Source organism: Candoia aspera, chromosome 4 (assembly GCF_035149785.1).
Source record: "Candoia aspera isolate rCanAsp1 chromosome 4, rCanAsp1.hap2, whole genome shotgun sequence".
Classification (NCBI taxonomy): Eukaryota; Metazoa; Chordata; class Lepidosauria; order Squamata; family Boidae; genus Candoia; species Candoia aspera.
In genome coordinates this window covers 91806446-91818844 of record NC_086156.1, presented here as the reverse complement: position 1 = coordinate 91818844, position 12399 = coordinate 91806446, and the positions used below count along the sequence as shown (strand labels likewise).

At 38.9% G+C, this 12399-nt stretch overlaps 1 protein-coding gene across 1 annotated transcript; it reads left to right on the top strand.

Annotated features, from left to right (window-relative positions):
- Positions 1-9137: 9137 nt before the first annotated feature.
- On the top strand, positions 9138-10121 carry LOC134496640 (olfactory receptor 14A16-like). The gene has a single exon (XM_063302352.1). It carries the CDS (start codon positions 9138-9140, stop codon positions 10119-10121), a length of 984 nt encoding a protein of 327 aa, XP_063158422.1.
- The last annotated feature ends 2278 nt before the right edge of the window (positions 10122-12399 follow it).

The window sequence follows — 12399 nt, the reverse complement described above, 5'->3', positions numbered from 1 at the left end:
AAATTTATTTTATGTTGTTTCTCTTCTGTTCACCACCATTTTGCATTTTCCTGGATAAAATGGCTTCCCCTCTACTGCTTGCATGAAATATGGCCACTTAAAGCTTTAGCTTTTGCAAAAGTACACAGGACTTTTTAACTCTTGTCTCCTTAAAGGTCTTTTGCTCACCCACTTTGATATATTGCACCTTCGAGTCAGTCTTCAGTCCTGGTCACTGCGTGGATAAGTCCCTGTTGTTGTCTTGGCATGATTTTTCAGAAGTGGTTTGCCATTGCCTCCTTCCTAGGTCTGAGAGAGAGGGACAGGTCCAGAGTCACCCAGCTGGCTTTGTTGCAGGAATAAACTTGCAGGAATAATCTTGCAGTCTCCCGGTTTCTACCCTGGTGCTTAACCACTACACCAAACTGCTATACATCTTCCCTGGTCCAACACCTGGAGAAGGGAGGTTAAACAGATGTACACCAAGGATGATACCTTCTTGAAATGTGCATGCTAATTATTGAGTTTCACCCAAGCTACAATAAGGTATACCAAAAGCTGTATCCAGGTTTGTGTTATTTATGCCAGAATCCTCCCAATACTTTTTTAAAAGTGTAAAAATGAAAGACTTGCCAAATATTTTGCAGCTTAGAATGTTTGCAAAAGTGCCATATACTTATTGGATTCATCTTGGCAACCTCAGGACTTCTGTTGTTGATATTGAGGGGCTTTCAGCTAAAGCGATATGAGATTTTCTCCTGTATTGAATCTCCTGTATTGAATGTTGCTATATTGTTTTCCTGCCTCTCATGTCTGGGCATATTTCTTGTCTACATTATGGCTTGAAGTTCAAGTTTTTCTTTTGCCCTGCTGTGTCCAATACACTGTTTCACCCTTTACCTTATTTGTGTGTGTATTGCTTTCTAATCCATGAACTTCCTAGTCACAACTCTGTGTGGCAAAAATGGAAGAGCCCATAACCCTTAAAGAGTCACTCTATTTGCAGTTCCATCTCGAGACATCAATATAAGCCCTTCGCATTTGATGGAGGAAGGCAGCCTTCTATCAAGGTAAAGTAGAAATTTAATTTGTGCAGATCTCTGTATTAATATTTTTCCCCCATGCATTCACAGGGATTGGTTTTATTTTAAATAATTTAATTAATTTTGAAACAAAGATAAAAATTACAAAAAAGAAAAAATAACAAACTACAAAAAGAAAAAAAAAGAAAAAAAGAAAAAAGTCTGAAACAGAAGAAAAAATAATTTTGAAGATTACATAAAGAAGTGACTTCTGAATTTCACAGGCAAGAATATAAAGCAATTTCCATAATGAATCCCTTACTCTATATGTAAAAAAAATTATATTATTTCTATAAATCTTTCCATTAGCACATATACAAATCACTAATGCAATTGCTCCTCCACTTATATATAAAAAACAGTATATATATTCTAAATCAACTTCCCTCCCCCATAAACCATTTATTAAGTTATTTGCTTTTTACCTCTATTCTATATTTTTCTGTCCACTATAATAAAAATCAAATTATAAAAACATATAAATTGTCTACTTTTATAATTAATAATACTACAGCAATCTTAACCCCTCTTGTTTTTTGTTTATTCGTTTAGTCGCTTTCGACTCTTCGTGACATCATGGACCAGCCCACGCCAGAAATTCCTGTCGGTTGTCAACACCCCCAGCTCCCCCATGGATGAGTCTGTCACCTCTAGAATATCATCCATCCACCTTGCCCTTGGTCGGCCCCTCTTCCTTTTGCCCTCCACTCTCCCTAGCATCAGCATCTTCTCCAGGGTGTCCTGTCTTCTCATTATTTGGCCAAAGTATTTCAGTTTTGCCTTTAATATCATTCATTGAGGAGAGCAGTCTGGATTGATTTCTGGGTGTATCGACTAGTTTGATCTTCTTGCAGTCCCAGGCACTCGCAGAATTTTCCTCCAACACCACAGCTCCAAAGCATCTATCTTCTTTCTCTCAGCCTTCCTTATGGTCCAGCTCTCACAGCCATATATTACTACTGGGAATACGATTGCTTTAACAATGAGGACCTTTCTGTCAGTGTGATGTCTCTGCTCTTAACAATTTTATCGAGATTTGTCATTGCTCTTCTCCCAAGGATTAAGCGTCTTCTGATTTCCTGAAATCAGTCAGCATCTGCAGTAATCTTTGCACCTAGAAATACAAAGTCTTTCACTGCTTCTACATTTTCTCCCTCTATTTGCCAGTTATCAATCAAGCTGGTTGCCATTATCTTGGTTTTTTTGAGGTTTAGCTGCAAGCCAGCTTTTGCACTTTCTCCTTTCACCTTCATCATAAGGCTCCTCAGTTCCTCTTCGCTTTCAGACATCAAAGTGGTATCATCTGCATATCTGAGATTGCTAATGTTTCCTCCAGAGATTTTAACTCCAGCCTTGGATTCCACAAGCCCATTATGTCACGTGATGCATTCTGCATACTAGTTGAATAGGTAGGGTGAGTGTATACAGCATTACTGTACTCCTTTCCCAACCTTAAACCATTCCATTGTTCTGTGGTCTGTTCTTACTGTTGCTACTTGGTCGTTATACAGATTCTTCAGGAGGCATACAAAATGACTTAGTATCCCCATACCAGTAAGTACTTGCCACAATTTATTATGGTCCACACAGTCAAAGGCTTTAGAATAGTCAATAAAACAGAAATAGATGTTTTTTCTGAAACTCCCTGGCTTTTTCCATTGTCCAGCAGATCTTGGCAATTTGGTCCCTAGTTTCCCTGCCTTTTCTAAACCCAGCTTGTACATCTGACAATTCTTGCTCCATGAATTGCTGAAGTCTACCTTGCAGGATCTTGAGCATTACCTTACTGCCATGTGAAATGAGTGCCACTGTTCAATAGTTTGAACATTCTTTAGTGTTTCCCTTCTTCGGTATTGGGATTTAAGTTGATTTTTTTCCAATCTGATGGCCATTCTTGTGTTTTCCAAATTTGCTGGCATGTAGCATGCTTTACCTTGACAGCATCATCTTGCAAGATTTTGAACAGTCCAGCTGGGAGGGCGTCATCTCCTGCTGCCTTGTTATTAGTGATGCTTCTTAAGGCCCATTCAACCTCACTCCTCCTGATGTCTGGCTCTAGCTCACTGACCACACCATCAAAGCTATCCCCGATATTGTTATCCTTCCTATACAGGTCTTCTGTATATTCTTGCCACCTTTTCTTGATCTCTTCTTGTTCTGTTAGGTCATTGCCATGTTTGTTTTTGATCATACCCATTTTTGCCTGGAATTTACCTCCAATGTTTCTAATTTTCTGGAAGAGTTCTCTTGTCCTTCCTATTCTTTGTCTTCTTCCAATGCTGCACATTGCTTGTTTAAAAATAATTCCTTAACTCTTCTGGCTAACCTCTGGGATTTTGCATTTAATTGGCCATATCTCCCCCTATCTCTGTTGCCTTTTGCTTTCCTTTTTTCTTGGGCTACTTCCAGTGTCTCAGCAGACAGCCATTTTGCCTTCTTGGTTTTCTCTTTCTTTGGAATGTCTTATTTTGCCGCCTCCTGAACAATGTTGCGAACTTCATCCATAGTTCTTCTGGGACCCTATCTACTAAGCCCAGTGCCTTAAATCTATTCTTCACCTGCACTGCATATTCCTTAGGAATATTAGTGAGGTCATATCTAGCTGATCTGTGGCTCTTCCCTAATCTCTTTAGTCTGATCCTAAATTGTGCAAGGAGAAGTTTGTGATCTGAACTACAGTCAGCCCCAGGTCTTCTTTTTAGTGACTGTACAGATGTCCACAACCTTTGGCTGCAAAGGATGTAGTCAATCTGATTTTGGTGTTGTCCATCTGGTGAAGTCCATGTATAAAGCCGTCTCTTAGGTTGTTGGAAGAGAGTGTTTGTTATGCAGAGTGACTTGTCTTGGCAAAATTCTATCAGCCTATGTCCTGCTTCGTTTTGTCCCAGGCCATGCTTTCCTGTAATTCCAGGTGTCATTTACTGCCCACCTTAGCATTCCAGTCTCCTGTGATGAAAATAACATCTCTTTTAGGCGTGTTGTCCAATAGGTGCTGCAGATCCTCACAGAACTGCTCTCCTTTCAGCTTTTTCAGCATCTGTGGTTGGGGCATATATTTGGATCACTGTGATGTTAGATGGCTTGCCCTGAATTCGAATTGAGAAGATTCTATCGTTTTTGGGTTGTATCCAAGCACTGCTTTAGCCACTTTACAATTAATTATGAAGGCTACTCCATTTCTTCTGGGGTCCTCTTGTCCACAGTAGTAGATCTGGTGGTCATTTGATGTGAAGTGGCACATTCCAGTCCATTTCCGTTCACTGATGTCCAAAATGTCTATCTGTAATCTTGACATCTCACCAATAACCACATCCAATTTGCCCTGGCTCATAGATCTTACATTCCAGGTTCCAATGGTGTGTTGATCCTAAGAGCATCGGATTCACCGTTCACCACCAGCACCGTCAGCTGCTAGCTGTCCTTTCGGGTTTGAGCTAGTTGCTTCATCATGTCTGGGGCTAGTTGAACTCATCTTCTGTTCCTCCCCAGTAGCATTTTGACCATCTTCCGACCTGGGGGTCTCATCTTCCGATGGTATACCAACATATCTCTGGTTGTACTGATCCATTTAGTTTTCACAGCAAGAATATTGGTGTGCGTTGCCATTACCTTCCCCAGGGATCGCATTAGTCTGACCTCTCTGTCATGACCTTCCCATCTTGGGTGGCCCTTCATGGCTTAGCTCATGGAATCATTGAGGTGCTCAAGCTCCAGCACCATGACAAGGCAATGTTCCTTTGCTGAAGAATCTTAACACTATTAAACATAAAACCAAGCAATGATTATTATTAGTTGGTTTATAAAACTCTTCAAAACATATTAAGCCACCCAAAAGACCCAATAGCCCATGAAGAAAAAAACAGAACCTATTTACAACATACAATGCAAAAACTTTAACTTCCACTATGTAGGACAGACAGGCAGAAGACTAGCAGAGTGTTTCCATGAACACCAACTAGCAGTCAGAAGACACAATGAGAACTCCTTTATCTCACTGAACATGGACAGACTCAACCATAGTTTTAACTGGGACACTTTGAGCATCCTTAACCAAGCCAATTCCAAAAATGCCAGAGAATTCCTGGAAGCCTGGCACTCAGACACAGCAGCCATCAACAGACACATAGAGGTAAACAACATTTACATACCATTCAAAAGAGACAGTAGAAATGCCAAAAGACCAGTACACTCCCTTGCCAGCAATCAACACCCAGATATGCAAAAATCAACACTAGGATTAACACCAGATGAACCATCAAACAGCACAATACACCCTAATCAAGGAACTATTAATTCAGGCAGTCAACCAAGCAGCAAACAACAGCCCAATCAAGGAACTCCCAAGGAGCGAACAACACCCCTATCAACAGAAGCATGGCAAACCATGGTATATAAACTGAGAGCAAGGCCCAGTCGCCTTCACACTGGAGATGTTGCCTAGTCTGGTAATGAAATGTCTGCAAGAAAACAACAAGGCTCAGAGGGCACCAAGGACTCCACAGTTCAACCCTGAGCTACAAATATTTGCTTCTATTGGTAAGGATTGTAATGGCAAGGAGGAATAAAAAATATGGCCTATTTTTCCCTGTGCTTTTCTCTATAAAATGGCTTCCCCTTTTTTATCAATATATCCTACATCATGAGTTTCAAGGCACTGTGGAAAACACCTTCTAGACTAGGAAGGCAGAAGGCATTTTTCCACTTGTGTTCCCCACTTTACAGTTGTTTTCATATTTTACTTAAGTGTGTGCCTGGCTTGAGACCTCCTTTAATACCCAATTTTACTTTGATTTAACATGAACTTTCCTATATTCATGTCTTCTACACCTGCTCAATCCAATCATCCATACCATCAGAAATAGGATTATGAATTCATACCCTCAGATGCTCCCCAAGGGGATAAAAACTTTCCCAACGGTCAGAATAACATTACTTCTTTTTTTGTTAGAAAATGTTTAGTTAGGAGAATTCCATTGGGCCCTTGGAAATGAATCTGGTAATGTCCTTGGAAAAAAGGTTTTTGCAGAATCTGGCTATTTCTTCAAAATGATGAAGTAAGTGTCATGCCAGTGCTATGCAAATTCTTCTAGATATATATTACGCAGTTGAACACATAGAAGCCTTGTAGTTTACGTATCTTTTCCATGCGCTAAAGAAGTGATGGGAGAAAAGGCAAAAAAGGAAAAGCCACACACTTGCACAAAGATGTCACATAAAGAAGCAATAACTCCAATTTAACTTTAAGCGAAGGGAAGTCAACTTTTAATCATGATAGCTGATATGTGTTCAATCATGAATTTGCAATGCACCTTCATGTCAGGTACAGAGCTCCTGTGGCTTATTTTGTCTTAAAATAGTGCAATGGGATATCCTATCAGCTGTTAGCAATTTGTGGGTTGTTTTTCTCCAACATGATGCACCAGGAAGATTCACTTAAAAGATATTTCAATACACAACTATATGGTTGACCTCTATTAAAGATGATTATATTTGGAATAGAGTGAAGAAACATTTCGATCAGTACTGGATTTATTATTATTATTATTTTTAAAAGAGTAAGCTTGCAGAAATCAGCTTTAATTTGGTGCACATGAGCCTTGAGAGACCCCAAAATATTCAATATATACCTCCAACCTTGTTCCTCTCAGACTTGAATCAAACCTGCATTGCCCAGGCAATTTTCTCACCATTGAAACTGTCAGCCCCTCTCTGTGTATCAGCTAAACGTGTCAATGGATCTCCTGAATGCTCTGTGTCCCCTAGGTGCCCCTTTCCCCTTGTGACTGCTGGAAGAGGAATCCTAGCTGGACCAAATTCAGAACGGAAAAAACCAAAACAACAAACCCTCACACTTCCGCTAGTTCACATTATGCTAACTCACAACTAGTTGTTCTGCTAAGACAGCATTTTTCAAACTTGGAAACTTTAACATGTGTGGACTTCAACTCACAGAATTCCCTAGCCAGCAGGCTCCCTGTTTTCTTCCACATTTACCACACCCAAACCTGATTTATTTTTGTAAGCTTCAGAGTTAATTCCGCTCCTTCCTAAAGTAGTGTTTCCTTTTATTTATTATTTATGTGGATACCCATCTCAAATTCATGACTCTGGGTGGTTAACAGTGTTGAAAGAAAATATAAAAAAAGCAGAAAAAGCAGAAAAACAGCAAACATAGAAACAGGAGCCAGGGTAAAAACAGATCCACCAATCACAAGTCCACATAGCCAATGTACAAGCTGGTATTAGAATATTCCCAAATGCACCAGCTCCTAATGGTTAATCACATCCATAAGAACTCAGGTCTTGATATTTTATTTTTTTTCTTGTTTTTCTTGTATATTTTATGTTATGTAATTGCCTCTTGAGAGAAATAAAACAATTAACAAGCCTGCTGAATAAAGTCAACCTTTTCCATTGAAGATAGACCTGAACAATAGTTTGATTGCATCTACCACAGGACCAATATTTAACAGTCTAAGAAGCATCAATCAGAAGACACAATAATTCTATGAAGAAAAGTACAGCGTAGTAAATATGTTGGACATTTGACAGAAAAGGAATTCCCCTCTAATTGAGATAAATTGGCATTTATTTAAATATGCATTCCATGAGTATACATTAGTTTTGCTTCTATAATTTTCACACTAAGAAAAGGATTTAATGAAATCATATTATAACCTAATGCTCTACTAGCACCAAATATGTCACAGGACAAGGAGAGGTTTATTTCGGACATTTGAACCCCAAAAGATAGATTAAACGTATTATGAATCAGAAAAAAAAAATATGTTGGTTGTGTTCTTGTGTTCATTTCATATTCAGAAAAAAAGAGAATCTCCTTATTTGGTTGGAATGTCTAAAAGTTGTTGTTGTTGTTGTACATCACTGTGAAGCTTACACTAAAAAGAGTGAATGGAAAAACTAAACTATAAATAATACATATAATGAAAAGTGTGAGTGGCACCCAAGATTCACAGAAGTTTATCATAGATTCATAGAGATGGAAGGGGCTATTTAGGATATTGAATACAAGTCCTGCTCAGGTGAGGAATCCAAATGAAATACCCTTGACAGGTTGCTGCCCAGCCACTGCTTGAAAACACTGACTGAAAATGAATCATCATCATCTTGGGCAATTGGTCTCCATACCAAACTGCTCTTACTTTTGAAATCTTTTCTAAATGTTCAGTATAAAGAAATGTTAACTGGAGAACTTTGACCAGAACATAAAAACATCCTCCTTAGTTCTCATTTCTCTTGATGAAAATATGTTTCCTCATGTGTTGTTGTTGTTTATTCGTTTAGTCGCTTCCGACTCTTCTTGACTTCATGGACCAGCCCACGCCAGAGCTTCCTGTCGGTCGTCAACACCCCCAGCTCCCCCAGGGACGAGTCCGTCACCTCTAGAATATCATCCATCCACCTTGCCCTTGGTTGGCCCCTCTTCTTTTTGCCTTCCACTCTCCCTAGCATCAACATTTACAGATTCTGTCTCTCTGTGCTTGTTTCTGTGTGTCTGTCTCTGTTTCTCTGTGTTTGTGTGTTACCTAAATTCAGGGAACTGGGAGTCTGTTCCCTCAAGGTTTGAAAGTAAATGACATGACAATTGATTCTATTATTTCTCTGCTAGATTTGTATCCTGCTTTTCCTTCAGGAGCGCTCTCTGTATGGGAGCCCTCTCTCCAATTTTCCACGACTGTATCAATCCTGTAGGAGTGGCAAGAGATACTTACTGGTCCAAAATCTCCAAGGAACTTCAGTGAACATGGACTTGATGAGGTCTTCTGAGTCCTAGGAAAAAATTCTAACCAGTGCAAAAAGGGAAAGAATGGAGTGGAAGGAGAAAAAAGTTGCGGATGATCGTTAGCTGCTGTGATTGGACACATGAATGTTCTGTATGGTATCCATTGTTTGAATTGTGTGATTCTCTTCATTCTTTGCAAGTTTTCCCTCTATTTTTCTACTCTGTTCTCACTTTGTATCAAGTTATAAGTTCACTGATTTAATATAATTGTATCTCCCATCTCTGTTTATCAAAATTAAATTAAATTAAATTAAATTAGTCATAGATTAAGCATGGATAATCAAACCACAGTGCCTTACTTTTTGCTCCTGGAATTCTCAAAAAATCGGCATCTGCAGCTCTTACATTTCTTCTTGTTCCTTGTGTTATATCTGGCAACCATAACAGCAAATCTTCTCATCATCTCTGCAGTAGCTTTAGATAATCGACTGCATAGCCCTATGTACTTCTTTCTAATGAATTTGGCTATGCAGGACCTGGGCTCAGTTTCTGTCATTGTCCCAAAATCCATGGTGAATTCCCTCACGGACACCAGGCATTTCTCTTACTTTGGTTGTGTTGCTCAAGTCTTCACCTTTATCACCTTTGCAGCTTCTGATTTATCCCTCTTGACAGTTATCACATACGATCGGTATGTTGCCATTTGCAATCCTCTGCATTATGAGACAGTGATGAATTGGAAAGCCTTCACTGAAATAATGATTTTGGTTTGGGTTGCTGGTCTTGTCTATGGAATATTGCATACCACTGGCACTTTTTCCATTGCTTTCTGTTCTAATGTTGTCAATCAGTTTTTCTGTGAAATTCCACAGTTGCTAGATTTATCCTGCTCTGACTTCAATCTAGTTGAAGTCAGAGTTCTTGTGGCCAGTGTCATTGCAGGACTAGGTTGTTTTATTATTGTTTCTTATGCCATGATCTTCAAGGCAGTGCTAAGAATCCCTTCTGAAAAAGGAAGGCAGAAAGCTTTATCAACTTGTCTTCCCCACCTTTTAGTGGTGTCTATGTTTGTATTAACTGGATGCTTTGCCTATTTGAGACCTCCCTCTAACACACCATCTTACTTGGATTTTGGGTTGACTGTTCTGTATTCACTTCTTCCACTCCTCTTTAATCCAATCTTTTATAGCATGAGAAATAAGAATATCAGATTTGTCATTTCTAAACTGTGGAGAGTCAGAGAATTTCTTTTAAGATTGTTTCTATTCTGTTCACCACCATTTTGCATGTTCCTGTCTTTCTCTTTCCTTCTCTGAATAAAGAAATAAGTCAGAAAGGGAGACATAGCTGGGATGGAGACAAAGTCAACCTCTCAACCTAGAAGAATGGTTGAATATCTAGACATTGCCTAGGAAAAATCCTGTTTCTCTAATTCCTCTCAATGCACTTTACAGATGCTAAGAAGTTGATTTTTGGCACCTTCTGGCATGCCAGAGACTGACAACTCCTGATCTTTAGTAAAGTGAGGTACAGGATGGAATGCTATGGTAGAAAACATTTTTAATGGCAAGGAGGTTTAAACAATGTGGCCTACTTTTCCTGTGCTTCCCTGTATATAATGGATTCCCCTCTTTGCTTGCACATAATGTGGCTAGTTAAAGCTGTTTTCTTGGCAAGATTTCAAAAGTGGTTTGCCATTGCCTCATTCCTAGGGCTGAGAGAGACTAGCCCAAAGTCACCCATCTGGCTTCATACCTAAGGTGGGACTGGAACTTGCAGGCTCCCAGTTTCTAGCCTGATGCAATAACCACTACACCAAACTGGTTCTCACACAGTTTAGCTAAAGGGTATTATTTTTTTCCCCTTAGAAGTGCTTTGACAAGACCAGACACCTGGCAGGGTGGACAGAATGAGTGAGCTGGCACTATGTCACATAAACTTTTGATAACCACAAGAAATGAAAAAGGCAGGAAGTGTAATTAGGATGATTCATAATTGTAACCGAACATTCGATAAGCTTTCAGAAACTTCACAAAGTGACACAAACTGGAAGAGATAACACATGCTCCCTGGTCCAACATGTGGAGAAGGGAGGATAGATATACTAAGGATGATATCTAATTGAAAGTTTCTTGAGAATTATTGAGTTTCATCCAAGCTACTCATAAGGTATACCAAAGCCACATCCTGGTTTTGTGTTATCTATGGCACCATCCTCCCAATCCTTTTTTAGAGGTATAAAAGATGGAAGACTCACCAAATATGTTGGGGCTCTGTATAAGTGTCCTTGGGAAAAGTGCATATACTTACTGAAATCATCCAGGAAACATAAGGACCTTTCTTTGATGAGGGGGTGAGGGGATTTCAGCTAAAGGGATATGAGACTTTTCTCCTATATTGATACTACTCTATTGAATGCTGCTGTCTTGTTTTGCTGTCTTCCTTACCTGTGGATATTTCTTGCCTATATTAAACTTTGCAGTGATTCTTTTGCTCTGCTTTGCTCAACAAACTGTTTCAACTTTTATCTTATTTGTGTGGGTATTGCTTTCTAATCCATGAACCTCCTATTCACATTTTTGTATGGCAAAAAGTAATGAGCCCATATCCCTTAAAGAGTCTGTCTAATTGCAGTTACATCTGGAGATGAACATATGTGCCCTTGGCTTTGGCTGAAGAGAGGCAGCCTTCTATCAAGGATAAAGATAAAATAGAAATTAAATTTGTGCAAATCTCTATATCAATATTTCCCCCCATGTATTCACAGAGTTCTTAAAATCCTTAAAGATCTAATTGAAGAAATTGCTTGGGATATTGTATTACCAGTGATGGTTTCATATATCACATTAAACTGATGATTAATGGTTTGTTGTTGAATAAAGTGCAGTTTACTGGAATCTCAGAACAAACTAAGTCATAAGTCATGGTTATAAAAACTATTAACTAGGTTCACAATAATATGCTAACCCCAAAGCTATCTCTTTCAATGCACTTAAGTTGCAATCATAACTGCAGATAGCTAATCAATTTTGTTCTGAAAAGTTTTGTTGCTACTGGGGTATGGTTCTTGCTGTTATGGTTAACAAAATGATAACTGTGTTTAAGAGTCAAGGAAACCCAGCTTCTCAGCATTCTGCCTAAGGCAACGTGTATGGCTGAAGCAACTGATTTTAAAAATCCTCCCTGCATATTTAAATCCTCCACTCACTATAGAGACTAATAAAAATTGCATTCCTTCAGTTACATGTCCAGAAACACCTCACTCTGTGAACAATCTCTTACTGATAGTTTTTATCCTTTAAAAAGACCTCAGATGATCTTCTGAGAAGAAACGAAAATATAAATGTTAGAAACAGATAAATGCATACATATAGATATGTGCCCTATTGAGATAAAAACAAACACAACTAATTTATAATTCATTTGTTGTTAAATTTGAGTTGTTGTATACGAGATGGGTGGTGGAGAAATACGACAAACAAACAAACAAACAAACAGCCACTTCCCAATGAACTTTCCAAAGATGAATATCTGCATTTTAAAAGTTACCAGCATGTGCTACATTCATTTTAAGGATTGTTCCCAAAGATCAGG